Below are 18,293 nucleotides of genomic sequence, written 5' to 3'. Positions count from 1 at the left end.
AATTTCCTGTTAGTGATAGATGATGTAAGCTGGCTTCTTGGGTCTGTTCCCCTTTGTTGGTGCAATTTCTTTAAAGACAGTTTCACAATAAACGGGGGGCTTCATTGAGGGGGAGGTACACTGTCATGTATCATGACCAGCATGGTGACCCAGTGCATGAAGGATGGCTTGGACCGATGATTGAGCACAATTCTTGATCTTTGATCTCATGCCTGGTGTGGAGGGCAATGATGAAAGCAGTTCAGTGGCACATTTAACTCGTCGTAGTTTGAATCGTGTCTTCCATGGCGGCTAAGGCTGGTATGGTGATGGTCATGTACACCCTAGGTTACATCATTCCAAGATGGCCACTGTTTTTTTTCTAACCTTTGATTCCTTGCAACTGTCGTGGGGTATCTCACAAAATAGTAAAGCGGAGGTTGCTGTGATATTGCCAGGAGCTAATAACCTCAATACTGTCTCCTTGCTTTTCTGGTTACCAAAGCCTGATCCTTAAGACAACTACGAGATGGGGAAGGGGCTCTAATTAGAGAACATTCCCAAGAAAAGTGTTTAGCTCTTGGGCTGCCCAATATAATGCTGGTTGAAAAGCAGAGGTACTGCAGCGTGTCTGCGAAGTGTCACCCATTTCATCATGCAAAGAGGCATGAAGGAAATTTGAGACCCACAAGCACAGCACATACGCGTGCCTGTTGGCATATGTCAAAGAGTACAGTGAAGCCAGTCAATTGTTTTTCTGTGGCTTGTTTTTGTCGTCCAGTTGTATGTTAGACATGCCTGATCGTCTGGTTCCTTCCTAGCCCATGACTTAGTTGAACCCACATACATGCAGTTTCAATGTCGTAGGATGCAGCCTGGTCATGTATCAGGTCTCCTATTCACTGTTACGATTGGCCCTCAGCATATGTTCAAATATAAAATGGAAGGACAGAGCTATTTTCAAGAATTGATCGTCATCTCCTGTGGCCCTGGATGTGGGACATGCTTGCACTTGCTGTGGCATGGGCCCCCTACCTTTAAGACTCCCCTTGGGGGAAGGACAGAGGTATTTTCAAGAATTGATCTCCATCTCCTGTGGCCCTGGATGTGGGACAGGCTTGCACTTGCTGTGGCATGGGCCCCCTACCTTTAAGACTCCCCTTGGGGGAAGGACAGAGGTATTTTCAAGAATTGATCGTCATCTCCTGTGGCCCTGGATGTGGGACATGCTTGCACTTGCTGTGGCATGGGCCCCCTACCTTTAAGACTCCCCTTGGGGGAAGGACAGAGGTATTTTCAAGAATTGATCGTCATCTCCTGTGGCCCTGGATGTGGGATTTGCTTGCACTTGCTGTGGCATGGGCCCCCTACCTTTTACGACTCCCCTTGGGTGAAGCTCCAAGGCCACCAAGAAGGATATGAGGCTTTCCTTGCTGAAACCAGTCCTAGAAGAGGAGGACCTTAACACAGCTGCCCAGCTAGAATAAAACCCTTTGTTTAACGTTTAATATACATCTAATATGCGTTTAAGGTTTGTTGCGTGCAAAATATACATGTTTAAGCCATGTATGCAGTATATTTTGTATTTTGTTTTAACTGTGAGTTGTTTTTAGTTTTTTTCATGCAACATTTTCTCCATTTATTCTGCATCGGGTTCTGCAATCAGGTTCTGTCATTGAATCTGTTCTCATCTTTTAGTGTGTCTTTTCAGTTCCATTGCATACAGCATCTAACCTCCGAATCTATTCTGTTCTACCTCCATGTCACAGGTTTTTCTGCTCATTGAAGTACAATGCTGCCAGGAATCCCGGAAGCCCTGTGCCACTTCAAGGCGCTATTTCAGGATATGCCTTAGCAAAGGATGATGGCAACTTAAACCGTAGGTATCCACTGGACATGACAGGCACATATGACATGAGGCAGGGGTGTTTATTCTGTCATTTGACAATTAATGTCTAGAACCATCTCTAACCAGTGCACTAGAAATAAGGGCTAGTATGAAAAAAAATACTGCTTGAATTATGAAGCAATAATAGCCCTGCTACTGCTTTCTGGCATATCAGCATTTTGTGTCTGAGTGCAACAGCATAGAAAGTCACTGGGCCTCATTATGACCCTGCCGGGCCGGAAACAAGGGTGCGGCTAAACTGACCGGCACTGTTGTTTCTGGACCGACATATTGCAGGTCTGCCTGCCGTAGCCGCCGTGCCCGACAGGTCTGACCCTGCCGGGTACAGCGGCCATGGTAGGCAGACCGGTCACAGAAGCACCGGCACCGTTCTGTGTCCCAATTTCCATAGAGTCCTAATGCACTCTATTGGAATGGGGACTTATAATTTAACGATGCCTGACTTTCCGGGACACTGGGGTTCTAATCTCCCGGTGGCACAGGGAAGCCAGACGCCGGAAATATTTACGGGTCCGGCGGCAACCCGCCGATAGCACCGGCACGGTTACTGCCGAACCCGTAATGAGGCCCACTGAATCTTACCAGCATTAATTGTGTCCCTCAAGAGTACATGGGGCCGCATTAGGAGTTGGCCAGTAATTGTTTGGTGGTATTTACAGGCGGGATACCACCAAACGTATAATGTGGCCCGATGATAAACTTTAGTTACTCAAAATTCACCAATACTTGTTTGGTTCCAGGTCTGATTGACTTTTTTGCATTTTCTCCAATAATGGATGTTTGGGATGTCGGACTCCTACCTCATCCCCAATTATACAACTAATGCAAATGATGTCAAATGTTCCTGGTCTTTGATATGTTATTGCATATCATATCCCATTGCTGCCTGCTGGTGATTGGTCGAAAATCTGAAAACAGCGAACCTCAAATACCAAGAAATGTCAGACCTCCTATATCCTCAAATCCCTTTCGGTTAAAGTGGTCGATTGGCGATTTGGCAGATTTGTGGTGGTCAGCAATTCAGCCAGCTTTAAATCTGCCACTTACTAGGAATTACAATGGCCGCGCCAGACCTGTAGCCCTGCAAATATCACTTGTGCAAAGGATCTAAATTCAAGGGAGCTCTTCCTGCGAGAGTCTAGTGAGGGGAACATAGCACCCAAGGAATACTTACAACAAATGTAACATTTTGCTTTGTGCCCTGTTGTGGTTTTAGTTTGATGTCTGGCTTTTTAAAGTTTTATATTTATTCATACACAGGAGGACCAGTGCTCCTTTGATCACAAAAGAACATACAATAGATAGGGAATCAGATTTGACCAGAAGCAGTGGGCTTCTTACAATGCGGTGAGTTTGTGTAACATTCTGACCACCAGGTTGCAGAGGGGAGTAAATGCAACAGTCTCTGGGGACAATACATAAGTGGACATATATAGATTAAGGACAACGATCATTGAACATTTGTAAGTGCATGTAGGTGGTACGGCCAGCTACATTCAGGATTTGGCCATGATGCGTGAAGTGGTTGAGTGGAGGCAGAGGAAGTGTGGGGAAGAGGCATGTTAGAGTGTGTCAACGCTATAGACATCATCTTAACTCACTGACGTACAATAAGAGGAAGAGTCATTTTTACCTTATACCAGTTTGGCAGCATTGCCACAGCAATTAATACCACCAAACGTACTCACCGTTACTGACAGTTGGTCCGGCAGATTTACTGCTGGATGACAAGTGGTGTCATACCCCCATTGAGGATTTGGTGAGTTATGGTGGTCGGCAATTCCGCCAGCTTTAAATCTACCAATTGGTAGAACTGAAGTACAGGCAAATCTTCTAGCTCACAAATTGAAGCAAGCTCAAAATGCAGCATGTCTGATTTGCTGTTGGCCTCCTCCCGAAATATCTTGTCTTCTCTGTGAGAAGATCACTGCACTGGCTTCCTGTGGTCCAGTGGCAGATGTTTCAGACAGCATGTCTACCATTTAAATGTGTGACCCCGGCAGCCTTTGGATACTAAGTTGTTAACACCAACTAATAGTAGCAGGTCCACACACTGAGGCGCACCAACACACTTCTGCACGCATAGGGATCTCCCATCACTTGGGGGATTCCCCCATCTCTTGGGTTCACTGTCCAGAATTCCTTGCCACTTGGTCAAGACACTTTCTTTTATTGGCTTTTTTAGTGACCAGCGTCAAATGGCCCTAGGTGTTGGTGTGTGATATACAAACGTAATAAATTCATCAATCAAGGTGATAACGGGGAAGAGCATTTGGAATTTTGACACCACATTACCCATAAAAAATGGAAAGCAAAGCAGCACTTGGCATATCTTTAAGCAGTATATGACTGGGCCAATACCCCTTTTATCACTGAAAAGCCTATGGCACTTTGCTGCTTCTAAGGATCTGCTTTAAGGATCTGCCGTCACAACATTAAGACCCTGTGCCCCCCCCCACTATGAAATCAGCCTGTTTAGCAGGGGCATGTTACACCTGCACTTGGTAAGAAGACTGCGCTCCAGGCTGCATGGGGTAAGTTTCTGGGGACACCTTCACTATAATTGACAGGTAACGAGTGAAGGAGACTTTGACAGAGTCAAGCCAAAATCTTATAACAAAACTGTGTCAGTAGGTATTGCAATATCAGCCCTCATTACCAAAAAAAGGGCTAAATAGATCTAACCTACGAATCATGCAAGCCTCAACAGATGATAAAATGGCCCTGTCTGGCCAGAGGTTTAGCTGCTTTAATCCATTAATGGCTCCAACGGTGGAGCAAGGTCAATGATATTAAAACACAAATAGGCAATTCTACAACTTCATGGTGGAGGAGTTTATGAAAGGCGGAAATAGGGACATTTAGAAAGTGCTTCAAAGTGAATCCTCCTAAGATTGAATAGAAATGCTTCTATCGCACCCTCAAAATGCAGCACCAAAAAGTACCAGATTTAGCCCTTGGGCCCGATACATCTTCAGGGGATAGAAGAACACTACACTGAAGGAAGACACTCCCTAAGAAGCCCAAGATGAGCCGGCAGCTGCCTTGCTTCTATGGGATTTCATTGAGGATATTTAGTCGATCCAAATCCATCACATGTTTGTTTTTTCTTTTCATCCATTTGCCTGCAGATATATGACCCAGGCCCTGCAGAACTCCCCTTCCCCCTCCACCTTAACTATTACCCTTCCCCACCCCCCACAAATGTTTGAGTCCAAAGTCAGTCCAAAAAATGTGTTGGATTTGGATTCGACCAAATCTCCTGTGAACGAATCTTCCTGTACGGCTGCCTTAGCCATCTGACATGTCATGTGAGGAGGTGAAGAAACCTCAGTCCAAAATAGGCTCTAGTATTCACGATCTCAAATATTTCCTGCCAAATCCTTAAACTGAGCATCTAGAAAACACAGGTATGGCCCCGGACTATGAGTTGTGAATTTGGTAAATGTACTATCAGGTCATGCTCCACATTGAATTTATTTGCAAAGCATGAAGGCTGAGGAGCAACATCACCTAAAACGAAGCTGGATGATGATTTTATCAGTGGAATCCTTGTGTATATCTAATGTGTAGCTCATGACGGCTGCCATGATCTCACTGAAACATAACTGGAATAATGTGGGGGGGGATCAGGACACAGCCTTCGCACACTCCTTTGGTAAGCAGTAGAAGGTACACAAGCAGACACTTGATGTCCTTCCCCAATAATGTCTTCATCCCATGATCCCTCTGAAAGATATCTTTAGGATTTCACTCAAACTTATCCAGACAAAAGGAAAGAAATTAGAGCAAGACCAGATTTTTCCATGGTTCATATCAATGGTATGTGAAACAACTGTATTTTCTTTCTTTCTTTCCAAGGTTGTTTCCCAAAATTGTTTCCTAACATCAATTTCCCAGGAAATAACTTAAAGTCACTCCCAGCAGACAATGCAACAGCCTGCCAGGATATCTGTACAACTTCCTTTGACTGCCAGTTCTTTTCCTATCAACAACTGGACGTCACCGGTAATTCCAAAAATAGGTAAAGATTAAAAAGCATGAAACAAGTACATTTTCCATGACCCAAAGAACCTCTTTTAATGTTAATGTTATTGTTTATGTTTGTTTGTTTTTTTTTTTTATTGATTTGTATGGCGCACCAAACCCGATGGAAGCTGGGCGCATGGATAGCAGAGAGTATGGATACTTAAAAACTTGGTTACAAAGTGAGGCACAAGGTACATATGAAACATTACAGGTAGTTGTCTCGGCAAATCTATTACATTATACATCTATTACAATATACATATATACAGTCAGGTTGGGTACGATCTACAGGTGTTGGTTGTAAAGAGTTTAATCTTGGGAGTCGTTGGAGTGTAGCCATGTGAGAATATTCCATCTGAAGCTATAGTAGGATTGATCGGTTCTAGTGTCAAGTGGTAGAGTGTTCCAATACTGGGCTGCCTTAACTGGGAAACTGCTGCCACCTGTTTTCTTCAGTCTGAATTTGGGTATCTGTAGGCAGTAAGAGTTGGCAGTTCTAGTAGGGCGGGTCGATTTTCTTCTCACTATTCTTGCTACAAGGTAAGGGGGGGCCGCGTTGTTGAGACATTTGAAGGTAAGTGAGGCCGTTTTAAGTGAAATTCTGTCACTGATTGTTAGCCACTTATGTTCTCTTCTTATGTTGGAGATGTGTTCTCTAGTGGGTATGTTTGAATTTTGTCAATGATGTATTTGTTGGCTCCCAAGTACAAGGCATTGCAATAGTCGAATTTGGAATGTATTAGGGCGTTGGCAAGGATGACGCAGCTGGCTTGGGTGAGGAAGGCTCTGCATGCCCTAATGAGTTTACAGCTGTAGGTACCAGAGGATGCTACGGAGTTCACTTGTTTCTTCAATGTCAAGGCAGAGTCAAGGTAAAAGCCTAATGTTTTCACTACCTTGGCAACTGTAATAGTGTTGCCATCGATGTTCAATGCAGAGTAGTTGGGGCTGAGATTTTTAGGATGGCATCGGATCCAAGGAGCAGGATTTCAGTTTTGTCATCATTCAGGCAGAGGCCATGCGAGGCCATCCATGCCTGAATGATGAGATATATTTTGTTTACCAAGGCCGTATCGGAGTCGAAATTGCCCAAAAGGGGAATGAGGATCTGAGTGTCATCTGCATAATTTGTGTAGGTGACACCCAGTCTGTCCAATTTGTCAAATAGGGGCTTGGTAAAGATGTTGTACAGAGTTGGCGAGACGCAAGAACCTTGGGGTACACCACAAACTATTTTGATAGGGTCTGCTGATGCCAATGAGGAGAAAATTCTCATTGTGCGGTTGTCCAAGAATGATTGGATCCAGGCTAAGGCCTCGCTTGAGAAGTGGGTGGCCGATGCCAGGTGTTCGCACAGGACTGTGTGATCCACCAGATCAAAGGCCGCCGACAGGTCAAGGAAGAGTAGCATGGCGGTGTTTCCCTTGTCGTTGAGCTCATCAATCTGTACTTTGAGATCAATTAAGGCTGTCTCCGTGCCGTGCTGCGGTCTGAATTCTGATTGGCGGGCACCTAGGAGCTGGTTAGATTCAAGATAGCGCTGGATTTGTAGTTATGCTACTCTGTCTATTATCTTGAGAAGGAAGGGTACTGTGGTGATGGGTCTGTAGTTAGTGGGAATAGCGGGGTCTAGGGTTTGCTTCTTGAGGAGGGGTAGAACCCAGGACTCTTTTAGGTTGCTTGGGATGGTGTTCGAGGAGAAGGATGCATTGATCAGTTTGGTTATGAAAGGGGCTAGGTACCTTGCAGCGTCCTTAATGAGCAGGGCTGGGCAGCTGCCGCCCTTGCAGTTGGACGGTTTTAGGGATGCGATAATCCTTTGAGTTTCCTGAATGGAGATTTTGGCAAATTTAAATGGATCAGGGCCTGGTGAGTTAGTCGTAGTAGTAGGGCTATTGAGGAGTGGTGTCTTGTTGGGAGTTAGAGAGGCTTTTTTTAAGGAAATTTTGGTTGGGAGTGTTTTTATTTTATTAGCTGGAGCATCTTGGATGCTAGTGCACCATTGTTTGTCTTTGGCTATGTTGTCAGGTGGAGGTACAGGGGATTCCAGCACCCTTAGGATAGCAAATACTTCCTTGGTATTGAAACTTGCATTGCAGATCCTTTCATTGAAAAGATTTTTTTTTGTGAGTAGGATTTCTTTTTTGTGATTATTAGCAAAGTGTTTAAGTTTCAGTTTGTTTTCTTCAGACGAGGTGTGTCGCCACTGAGATTCTAGTTTCCTTTTTTGCATTCTTAATTCTTTTAGGTGAGGGGTGAACCAGGCATTGAGGTGTGCTTGTTGTTTGCTTTTTTGTAGCTTTAGAGGAGCAATGGTATCGAATGCTTTCTTCATGGCATTATTGTAGCTTTCTACAAGGAGCTCAGGATCCAAGTTATTGGGAAGAGCATTGATAGTAGGGAGTAGCAGTGGTAGGAGATTGTCTGGTGTGATTTTGTTTTGGCTCTAGTGGGTAGGGGTGGTGCAATGATTTACTCTTTGGTGATCTGTTTATTCAAAGTTAATGCAAAGTCGATAAGGTAGTGGTTTGTCCATTGTTGAGGGGCAATTTTTGTGATGGTAGTATCACAGTTCAAGGTGGCAACCCAGTCCAGGGTCCTTCCTTTGTCGTGTGTTGGGGTGAGAACTTTTTGGGTCAGGCCATGTTCGGCTAGCATAGTGGCTATAGATTGGGCTGGTTTGTCGTCAGGGTCATTAAATCCTAAGTTAATCACCTAGTAATAGGATCACCTAGTAATAGGATTTGTGAGCAGTCTTTCGTATTGTTGGCTAAGAGGCTAGATACATCCTCCTCGAAGTTCCCAGTAAGTCCAGGTGGCCTAAATATTAGATAGATTGTTAAAGTGTGGCAGTTAGAGATGGGCAATTTGGCTATGAGCAGTTCGCATGATTTGAGGCGAGGTTGAGCTAGTGGTCTTAAAGCGAGGTTGGTTTTTGCTATAAAGGCCAGACCGCCTCCTCTGCTGTTAGGTCTGTCCATTCTAATTAATTGATAGTTTTCAGGGATAGCTAGGGAGAGTGCTGGACCTGCTGCTTCGTGCAGCCAGGATTCTGTGACTGCCAGGACGTCACAGTTATCAGAAGATAGGGTGTCAGCTATTTCAGTGGCGTGGGCCACTAAAGACCTGGCATTGATCAAGGCTCCAGATAATGTGGTTACATTAGGCATATTCTGGATTTTTATTGGGATTAGTTTAAGTTGAATGGTGTTGTCGCAAGGTATGGTTAGGTTGGGGCGTGGCTCAGGGTAGCATAAGGTGGATTTATGTTGGGTGTTAAGGGCCTTGTTACTATAGCCTGTGGGCTCGTAAAGGCAGGGTAATCTAGCTTGAAGTCTACTATTTCTGTCCAGGATGGGACAAGGTGCGTGTTCAGAGAAGGACACAATTAAGCCAATTAGTGGCATGGTAAGACTAAGGCACATTCTAGTAGATAATTGGGAGGGGTAAAAATGCAGTCTAGCTCAGCATAGGCAAGGGGGCATATAAATCAAGGTAGGCTGGTCCGGTATAGGCTGAGGTATGATAACAACAAAGTAGCTGGCAATAGGAGTATGCAAATAGTAGTTGGCAATGGGATATTTCGATTGGCACACAGTAGCTGGCAATAGGCTGCTTCAAATAGGGCACACATTATCTGGCAAAAGGCTATTTCAAATAGGGCACAAAGTAGCTGGCAGTAGGCTATTTCAAATAGGGCACACAATATCTGTCAATAGGATATTTCGATTGGCACACAGTAGCTGACAATAGGCTGGATCAAATAGGGCACACAGTACCTGGCAATAGGCTGTTTCAAATAGGGCACAAAGTATATGGCAATAGGCTATTTCAAATAGGGCACACAATATCTGGCAATAGGCTATTTTGATTGGCACACAGTAACTGGCAATAGGCTGTTTCAAACAGGGCACACAGTAGCTGGTAATAGGCTGTTTCAAATAGGGCACGGAGTAGCTGGCAATAGGCTGTTTCAAATATGGCACACAGTAGCTGGCAGTAGGCTATTTCGATTGGCACACAGTAGCTGGCAATAGGCTATTTCAAACAGGGCACACTGTATCTGGCAATAGGCTATTACAAAGAATTTCGGTGTTGGCCCGTCAGTAATTTAAGCGAGAATAGGCAAAGTTGGATTGAGGCCTGTTACAGATAAAATACTCAGACATTTGGCTATAGGCTGGCACATATAGGCATATAACAAGGTGTACAGTGCATTAATGTAGATATACAATCGTCTCAGATATTAATAGGTCGTAGGAGAGTAGTGCTCTGTTATTGGTAATAGTCAGTGAAGCACTTTTTCAGCAATATTTGCTTCGTGATGGGGGTGGTGGGTGAGTAAGGGGATGCAATGGGGAAGTTCCAGAGTGGACGTGGGCTGTTTATGTTGAACGGGTGTAACGCTTTATTGAGGTGGCACACTTGTTCTGTGTTGATACTTCCGTGCAGTAAGCGTTCATGTATCGGATACACATGGACAAGTGCTTACCTTAGTCGAGAAGCATGTCCCGTGGCCCCGCTGGCACAGACAGGTACTGACAGGATCGTGCCTTGTAATGTGTGCCTTAGGATGTTATGCCGGCTCTCCCTTCTGGTGCTGTAGGCATCAGGAAGTAGCCACGTGAACCAATCATGGTCAGCTGATGTCTGGCCTAGTTGCTAGGCAACCGGGATGCTATGTGGAGCGTCGGCCATTTTGTGATGGCTTCCAAAGAATCTCGTGTCGTGGCTCAAGTGCAAAAGAGGCTGCAGCTGAGGATCGAGTGGCCACAAATATGATGACTAGGCTTCTGGTGCAGGCTAGTAGCAGAGGATCTGCTTACCCTCTATTTACTCAGCGATGCTTATTCTTCCAGGGCTCCTGCCCCTCCGAAGATCCGTGGCTTCAGTTTATGTTTTTTTAATATAACGTGTACACCAGCAATGTAATGTAAGTGGGTGCTGCCCAAAGCAAATGAAGAGTGCATAATGACATTCGCTGGGCATTGGCACAAGGTTGGCATTTAGGTTTATTAACAAGAGTAGCACAATGTGGATGACAATAAATAGGAAAACTGGGGGGAAGGGAGAAGGTTGCACAGGGTAACCGGAGACCCTGTATTGACTTGTGCTGTTCATGGGTATGGCGACTGACACAGACAAAGGACTTGATTACATGTTTGGCCATATTTCCTCCTCCGGAAATACTGTTAAAGAGTAATACCTTTAAGGTGTGGTGTAAACATCCAGAAATTGTAAGGCTCTGCATGATTCTGAGTCATTTGGACCCTTAAGTTATATCCTATTTTGGTGGTCCATCAGACTAATGGCAATGCATTATTACTGCTTGTGGTACTCACAGCAGGTGGTAATTACTGCAAGCAGTAATGCTTTTGCATGAAGGTTGTTACCGCCATCTAAAGGCTGGAGTAAAACAAGGGTTTTGGTAATGGAAGCCGAAGGTTGGCATCTGGTTTTCTAAACTACTGGATATTTCACCACTACCACCTAACTTGCAATCAGTCCCAAAGAATGTGGCTGGCTGCTTGGCCATGGTTATAGTATTGTGTGGGTGATAAGCCCTTAATTTATTTAGCAGTGATGTAAGTGCATCACTGCTTCTGTATGTGTGAGTGCCTCCTCCCTGCTGGAGGTGCAGTGCGGTGCCAATGTCAGTGAACAGGGATTCCTTCTCTGCCTGTAATGATCTGATGAGGATATGAGAGTATTTCAGCCTACCTGCTTAGCTCATAGTCCATCACCTTTGCTGGCTCATGATGGTGACTGCATCGGTACTTCCCTAATGTTGTCTCAAGCTGTGACAGACAGTTCAACCCGGCTCAGCTTCTGTCCTAGGTTGGGCATCACTGGTGGCAGTCATATGACACAGAGTCCTGATGGTCAGCTTCTATGCTTTCATCATCACCCAGTCATTTGAGGTGGGCAGTGTTTGTGGTGACTGGTCCTTCTGGTCTCATGCCGTCACCATGCTCCCTTGCCTTTGCTGAGGTGAGGAGATTGGCTTCAATTGAAAACTTGCTTCCCTCAGATGTGCCAATTCTTGACTAGTACAGTGGTTCATGCCTCAATTTCCTGCTTCCTCCTCACTCACCGCTGATGATCATGCAATCTGTCTTAACACAGCAACACGCTGCCACCTGCTCTTTGTCCATGTCTTTGAGAATCCACAAAGATTGCAGGAATGGTTACTGTGTGGCCTGTCAGCAGGGAGACAGGATAGCACCTGCTGGAAGTTTGGGGTGTAGTTTGGCAGCTTTGCAGGAATCGGTAGATTTCCATGTGCAGATGAACTTGTCATTATGAGGTTATTCAGATAACTTTGTTTAGGATGGACGAGAAGAATTTTTCTTAATCATTTATTTGGGTCCAGCATGCCGTGATTACAACCTGCTGGATCCCGAGAGCTAGGTGTAGTTGTGAAAATCTTCCCTGCAACTGGTGGACAGCTGCCATGGTCAGCTTTCAAGGAATTCCTTGGGTGCAGATTATCTCATCTAGCTTTCTTAACATGCATCTGCAGACATAGATAGGGTGATTTATACTCCTGGGTTTCTCAAGAAATCATCAGTGATCAATGTGTAAAGTAGGTATCTTCCATTGAACAATGCACAGAAATCCACACTCACCTTTTCCACGGCCGAGCCCAGTCCGAAGAGCCTTTGGGAGATGTGTGCCACCGGTTCCGTTCCTGTAGCTTGGCACTTGATGCACGTGGCATTGCTGTTTCCACTCAGTTATTATTAATGGGGACTAAACACAGACAAAGAAGGGCCGTTCACAGGTTCGAGCTAACTAACAACTTTCAAATAGCCATGAAAGGAGCTGCGGGGTAGAGACCAATGGTGACCCTCTCCCAAAGTCTCACAAATAAGTGAAACAGACTGGGGTTTTAGTCTCTTTCAACCAGCGCTCACTCTATGTATTACACTCATCCAAAGACAGTATAAACATATGAATCAAATATGGATACCCTAAAAAATATGTTGCCTGTTACACAATCCTTTCAATGTATTACTACACAAGGTTACAAAACGTTCAGCCAACACGTGTTTCAACCAGATGTGGTCCTCTTCAGGGCAAGAAAATTCAAACATACAAAAATCCCTGAGCAACACTTGAAACACGAAGTGTGTTCAATTCGAAAACCTAATGGTGGTGCAGACCAAACACAACTAACTCTAATAACAAACACATTTTGATGCGACTTCTAAACTGCAGCTGGGATCCTCAGTATACGTGGGCGTTAGCAATCGTAGCTGAATGGACTGAAGACGGCGATTGTCTTCAGTCCATTCCAGCTATGAGTGTTTTTATATGCAGGTTTCTTTTTGGCTCATATAATTCTTAGCATGATCGCCATTGATAGTCTCTCTTATCAACTCTTGTAGTTCTTAAAAATAACTCTTGGGTCTCGTGCTTTCTGTGGCCGTATCTTTGGAGTACTTTTCCTTCCAGTAGGTTCTCACACTCTTGTTATCACATATAGGAGGCGAGTTGGGCACAGGCTGCGCAGTCTTTTCTTGTTCTCTATTGCCGTGCTGGAGGAGGAGACTTTGCTGTGTTACAAAGCCCCATCTAAAGCTGAGCTCAGCAGAGTTGGAGGCGAGTTGGGCACAGTCTGCGCAGGTGCCCCAAAATGAGAAAAAATGCACCCCATACCAAAACGCAGGTGGGATCCGGTGCACGTGAACGAGCGAAGGGAAACAGCGGAAATGTCATTAAATCACGTATCACAAGCTCTCCTTGTGATAAGCACCACAGAGTATGTGTGGGGCCGGCCCTATCGACTTCTACTTTACATCGGAACCGGCCCCCCAATACTAAACCTCTAATTGTTCAGGCAGCAAATGACTGTTTGGCTGGTAACCTGTTACCTGTTCAGGAAAACAACAATAATATCACACACTTTGGTGTTTCTTTCTCAGCAATTGATAACAACCACTCCTTGCTGGCCTTGTGCTTTTCTTTGCGAGACTCACTAGCACCTGAGACTATAATGCAGCAACAATCTACAGTGTAGAATGTGTCAAAAGATATAGCTTCAGCCACCCCCCATACTTAATACTAGTGTTGGAAATGCCCCTCAGAGTTTAGACCACAAACATAATAAAGAATTTTGTAAAGGGAATAGGCTGTCTGCCTCTCCTAACATGAACCCCCTAGAAGATGGGGTCACGACAGCTAGCTCTACCACAGAAGAATCAGGGCAGCAAAGCGAGACCCAAGCCCAACTATCGGTCCTGCAATTTGCCATGAAGGTGGTACTGAAAATGTGTCGCAAGATCCTGGAGGAGGTATCCGTATTGACCAGCAACATTATTCCAAAATTGGACGACGATAAAGAACTGGACGCACGTATCGCTGCTGCAGCCTCGTACACCTCTGAAAACCCCAACCCACAATATGGGGCGGTGGCTGCAGAGGAGGCCAGCGTTATAGATGCTGATATCGCTGCTTCAGTAGTAGACGAGACGGTTGAGATACTTAGTGATCCACCCGAAAGCAACGCAGGAAAAATATGAGACAAAACTGGAAAATTGCTGTAAATAACAGGGAATTGGAACCCTTAAAAAGGTACAAAGGCACAAAGGTTCCACCTGAAGCAGAGTCAGATCGCAACAAAGTAAAAAAAAAAAGTAAATGGTAGAAGAAAGAAGGTAGTTAGGCCAAAGGACACGCTAACTAGCTGGGTGCTAAACGATAGATGTTATTCCATCTCAAACGAAGAGAGGGGGCAGAATGGTAGTATCGCGCTTCCCCTATCCACCCCGCACCCATAAACGCCAATAACTGCGCGGTACAATTGCAACTGAATAGGCCCGCTGTCAAAGTAGTCTTGTCACCTGATAGACATAAATATGGTGATAATTTAGTTTCAGATGTCACATTAGAGACGGTTTTGAAGGAACCCCCTCGAACAATCACTATTAAGAAAGAAAAACAAGGAAAGTCTCAAAGTAATCCCCATATTAATCAAGCAGATTTCGTAGCCCTGATTCGGAAAGTCCTGCCACTAAGAATTTTGGACACCAGGGACTTTTACTTTATTGAACAAATCAACGATCCTAAACACCAGTTTTTAGCAAGATACATTGTTGTACGAGTGCGACAGCACCGTTGATCAGATCATATAAAGACTGATATGCAGACCTTTGGTATGACCTCAATGTTGTGGAGGATGTCCATTTGTCTTACCTGAGGCAACACAGAGATCTGAATATGATCAAGGATAAAATAAAATCTATTAGCAGCAAGGGTCTGAGCGCCAACTCTGATAATACATTGCAAAAAACATCTTAGGGCTCTTGAATTGGCTTGTGCTAAATGGTAATACTCTAACAGGTGGAAATTGAGATTTGGCTGTTACTTCTTGGAATACTCAAGGATTACACATATGTTGGAGTCTGGAGGGTCAATAAAATGTCTACTGCAGAGGGATGTCTTTCTGCTACAGGAGGTTTGGCTTCTTACCGAGTTGTTAATTGATGGTTACCAAATTTTCCAAATATTATATATACGGGGGTCTCATAACTGGAGTTAGAAACCATCTAAATGCAATAAGAATTATAACTAGAGCTGAACAATCTGATGTATTAGCCATCAGAGTGAGTTTCAACAATTCTGGTGACGGTATAAACATCAACGTCTGCGATAATCCAGGCTTCGCAAAAACAGATGATATCTTGGATACTGTCTTGGGAGTGATTGGTGACATCACAAACACTAATTAACATGATCAGATATGTGTTGGGAATCCTCAATGCTTGTTGTCAGTGCCATAATGAAATACAGAAAACAGATTTCATGGAGCGTAAGCCCAGGTGTAATGTGCCTGCAAAAAGCCTTGTTAAAGGTAACTCATGGGTTGATACTATGCTTGAGTGGGATTGTTATTTGTTAAATGGAAGAACAGTGGGAGACATCCCCGGGAAAATTACTTGTAAATCTGGGACCAACATATCGGCTCTGGATTACTTTTTCTGTAATACTGTAGCCTTACCTGCCTTTAGAAAACTTGAAGTCACTGACACATTCTATAGTGACCATGCCACTCTCACCCTATATGTTTTTTGCAACCCTGGCATTTGACAAACAGGGTGTGTTGGAGAACTTGATAGGGAGACTGCGGGTAGTAGGATACGCTGGTCTGATAGAAGTATTAAGAGCGCTGGCACCTTCTTTTGCGGACAAGATGAAAAATCTGCTGGTGGAGGTGGTACACCTACCAGCTTATAAGATAGAGGACCTGATTAAAGATTGCACCTCTAAGTGGACGGTGCAAAAAGGCCACTGCACAGTGCTCAACCACTTCACCAAGTAGAATTGATTCAATAAAGCTATTTGCAAGGTATAAAAGGCCTTAAGGCAGGAACTAGTTGAGATCATGAAGAACGGTAGTAGAGTTGGGGGGGATATTGATCGCAAAACTATTAGCAAAAAAAAGATACCGTAGGTGGTTGAGGAATTGAGTCTCTTCTGACAGAAATTCCCTATGGCAGTATTTGGTCTCAGTTACAAAGACTAAGGAATCCCAAAAACTCTGGTAACTGTTGAGTACCTTTAACTCCAAAGTAGCAACTTACGAGATCTGTGCTATTGGTTAGCAGGAGTGGTCGCGGCATATTACTACCTCCTATTATGACCCGGCTTCCCCTATGGGAAACTTAATATAGCCTGTGCTTCGGTTCAGCTTGGATCATGCTAAAAATAGGGGTCTTAAAAGATTCTAGAGCACCGGGCCCTAATGGGCTCCCTAATGTAATAATAAAAAATAATACATCATTCTGCGGGGAGCTCATACACTGTCTGCTGAGTAAGGTAACCGCTGAGGGTGTGGTTTCTAAGTCCTGGTGCCATTCCATCCTTGTATCAATACACAAGAAACAGCCTAGGCCAAGCCCAGTGAACTTTAGACTTTTGGCCATGTAAGATACAACTGGAAAAATGGGTGAATTCTATAGGTCTGCTTAGCAAGTTTCAACTGGGCTTATGAGCAGGATCAGGAACCGCCCATAGTTTGTGGCTGCAAGATTACCTGACCATAAAGGCAAAGTCTAAGGATCAACCTGGCCTTTATGTTGCCATGATAGATTTCTGGGCAGCCTTTGATATCGTAAATAGGATTAAGCTGTGGGCTAAAATGAATCGTTTGGGCTGCCCGTGGGATCTGTTATTGGCAGTTATGGGATTACATGAGAACACCTTGGTCTAAATTTGATAGGATAATAGAGGCTTGGTGTCCGCGCCAATCACAACAAACCTTGGGTTTAAACAGGGGTGCTCGCTCGCCCCGTTGCTATTTAACATTTATCGGGCAGAACTACTGGGGGTCCTTGAACTGATTAATAACTGCCCTCTGAAGATATTGAGTGTAAGGTCTATCGCTTTTTTTATGCAGACGACTTGATCTTGTTCGATCACACGTTTTCAGGACTTAAACGATCTATGGAAGCACTTCAAAGGTTCGCTAAAGAGCATGACCTCATTCTGAATTAGGAGAAGAACAAGGTCATGCAATTTTCACATAAGCGTACCTTAGCCCCAACCCTAACCCTAACCCTAACCCCAACCCCAACCCCAACCCTAACCCTAACCCTAACCCCAACCCCAACCCCAACCCCAACCCTAACCCTAACCCTAACCCTAACCCTAACCTTAGCCCTAACCCCAACCCTAACCCTAACCCTAACCCTAACCTTAGCCCCAACCCTGATTATTAACAGGAATACCATTGAGCAAGCCATAGTTATAAATACCTGGGGCTAGAATTCACTACTAGGGCTGACTATGGAGAGCTGATTGATTGAGGAAACGGGAGGCAACTAACAGGCTGAACATGATGGATAAATGCATGAGAGCTGCATCTGGCTTCCACTTTCAGGGGATTCTTGCTTTGTACAGGCAATGTTTTTGCACCTTGGTACCATATGGGCTGGAATCTATTGCCAAGAGGGCTTTCTCCTGGCTTGATGTGCTGGAGGGTAGATTTTGATTATAAACATAACAATAAACATAATAATAAATGTTGTTGTAAACCTTTATTCGATCATAAGATCATTAGGTAGAAATCGCATCAACAAAATAGGCAACAATTATTTACATCAGTCAAGAGTTTGTTCATATTTTCCTAAATTATGCTTGCCTTGATTCCCTTTTAGGATTCTCTCTCTGAGGCTGCCTGCTCTTTTATCTTGCGCACTGGCGAGCTTCATCTCGCCTTTCTCTTTCTGTGTTTTTGGGTTGTACTTTCTCCAGCCTTCAAATCTGCAAATATGGGGTGGTTGCCCTTCCTCACATGGTTTTAGTTCCCTGTCTCTGTTGGCACCGTACCTGAGTTGGTTAAATCCCCCTTTTATATATTGCTCACTTCCCT

The 18,293-nt window shown here is 44.4% G+C and overlaps 1 protein-coding gene across 1 annotated transcript in view; it reads left to right on the top strand.

Moving 5' to 3' along the window:
- LOC138515386 (coagulation factor XI-like) overlaps window positions 1-18,293 on the top strand; it is a 299,654-nt gene that overhangs the window by 18,392 nt on the left and 262,969 nt on the right. The window contains exons 3-4 of the mRNA XM_069630247.1: window positions 1,749-1,858; window positions 5,750-5,912. Coding sequence (XP_069486348.1) covers window positions 1,749-1,858; window positions 5,750-5,912 — 273 coding nt within the window. The remainder of the gene's footprint in view (window positions 1-1,748; window positions 1,859-5,749; window positions 5,913-18,293) is intronic.

The sequence above is a fragment of the Ambystoma mexicanum genome, chromosome 6q (assembly GCF_040938575.1).
Source record: "Ambystoma mexicanum isolate Mex_15411 chromosome 6q, UKY_AmexF1_1, whole genome shotgun sequence".
NCBI classification, from domain to species: Eukaryota; Metazoa; Chordata; class Amphibia; order Caudata; family Ambystomatidae; genus Ambystoma; species Ambystoma mexicanum.
Note: the sequence above shows the minus strand (reverse complement) of the source record. Positions and strands in the feature narration are given on the sequence as shown.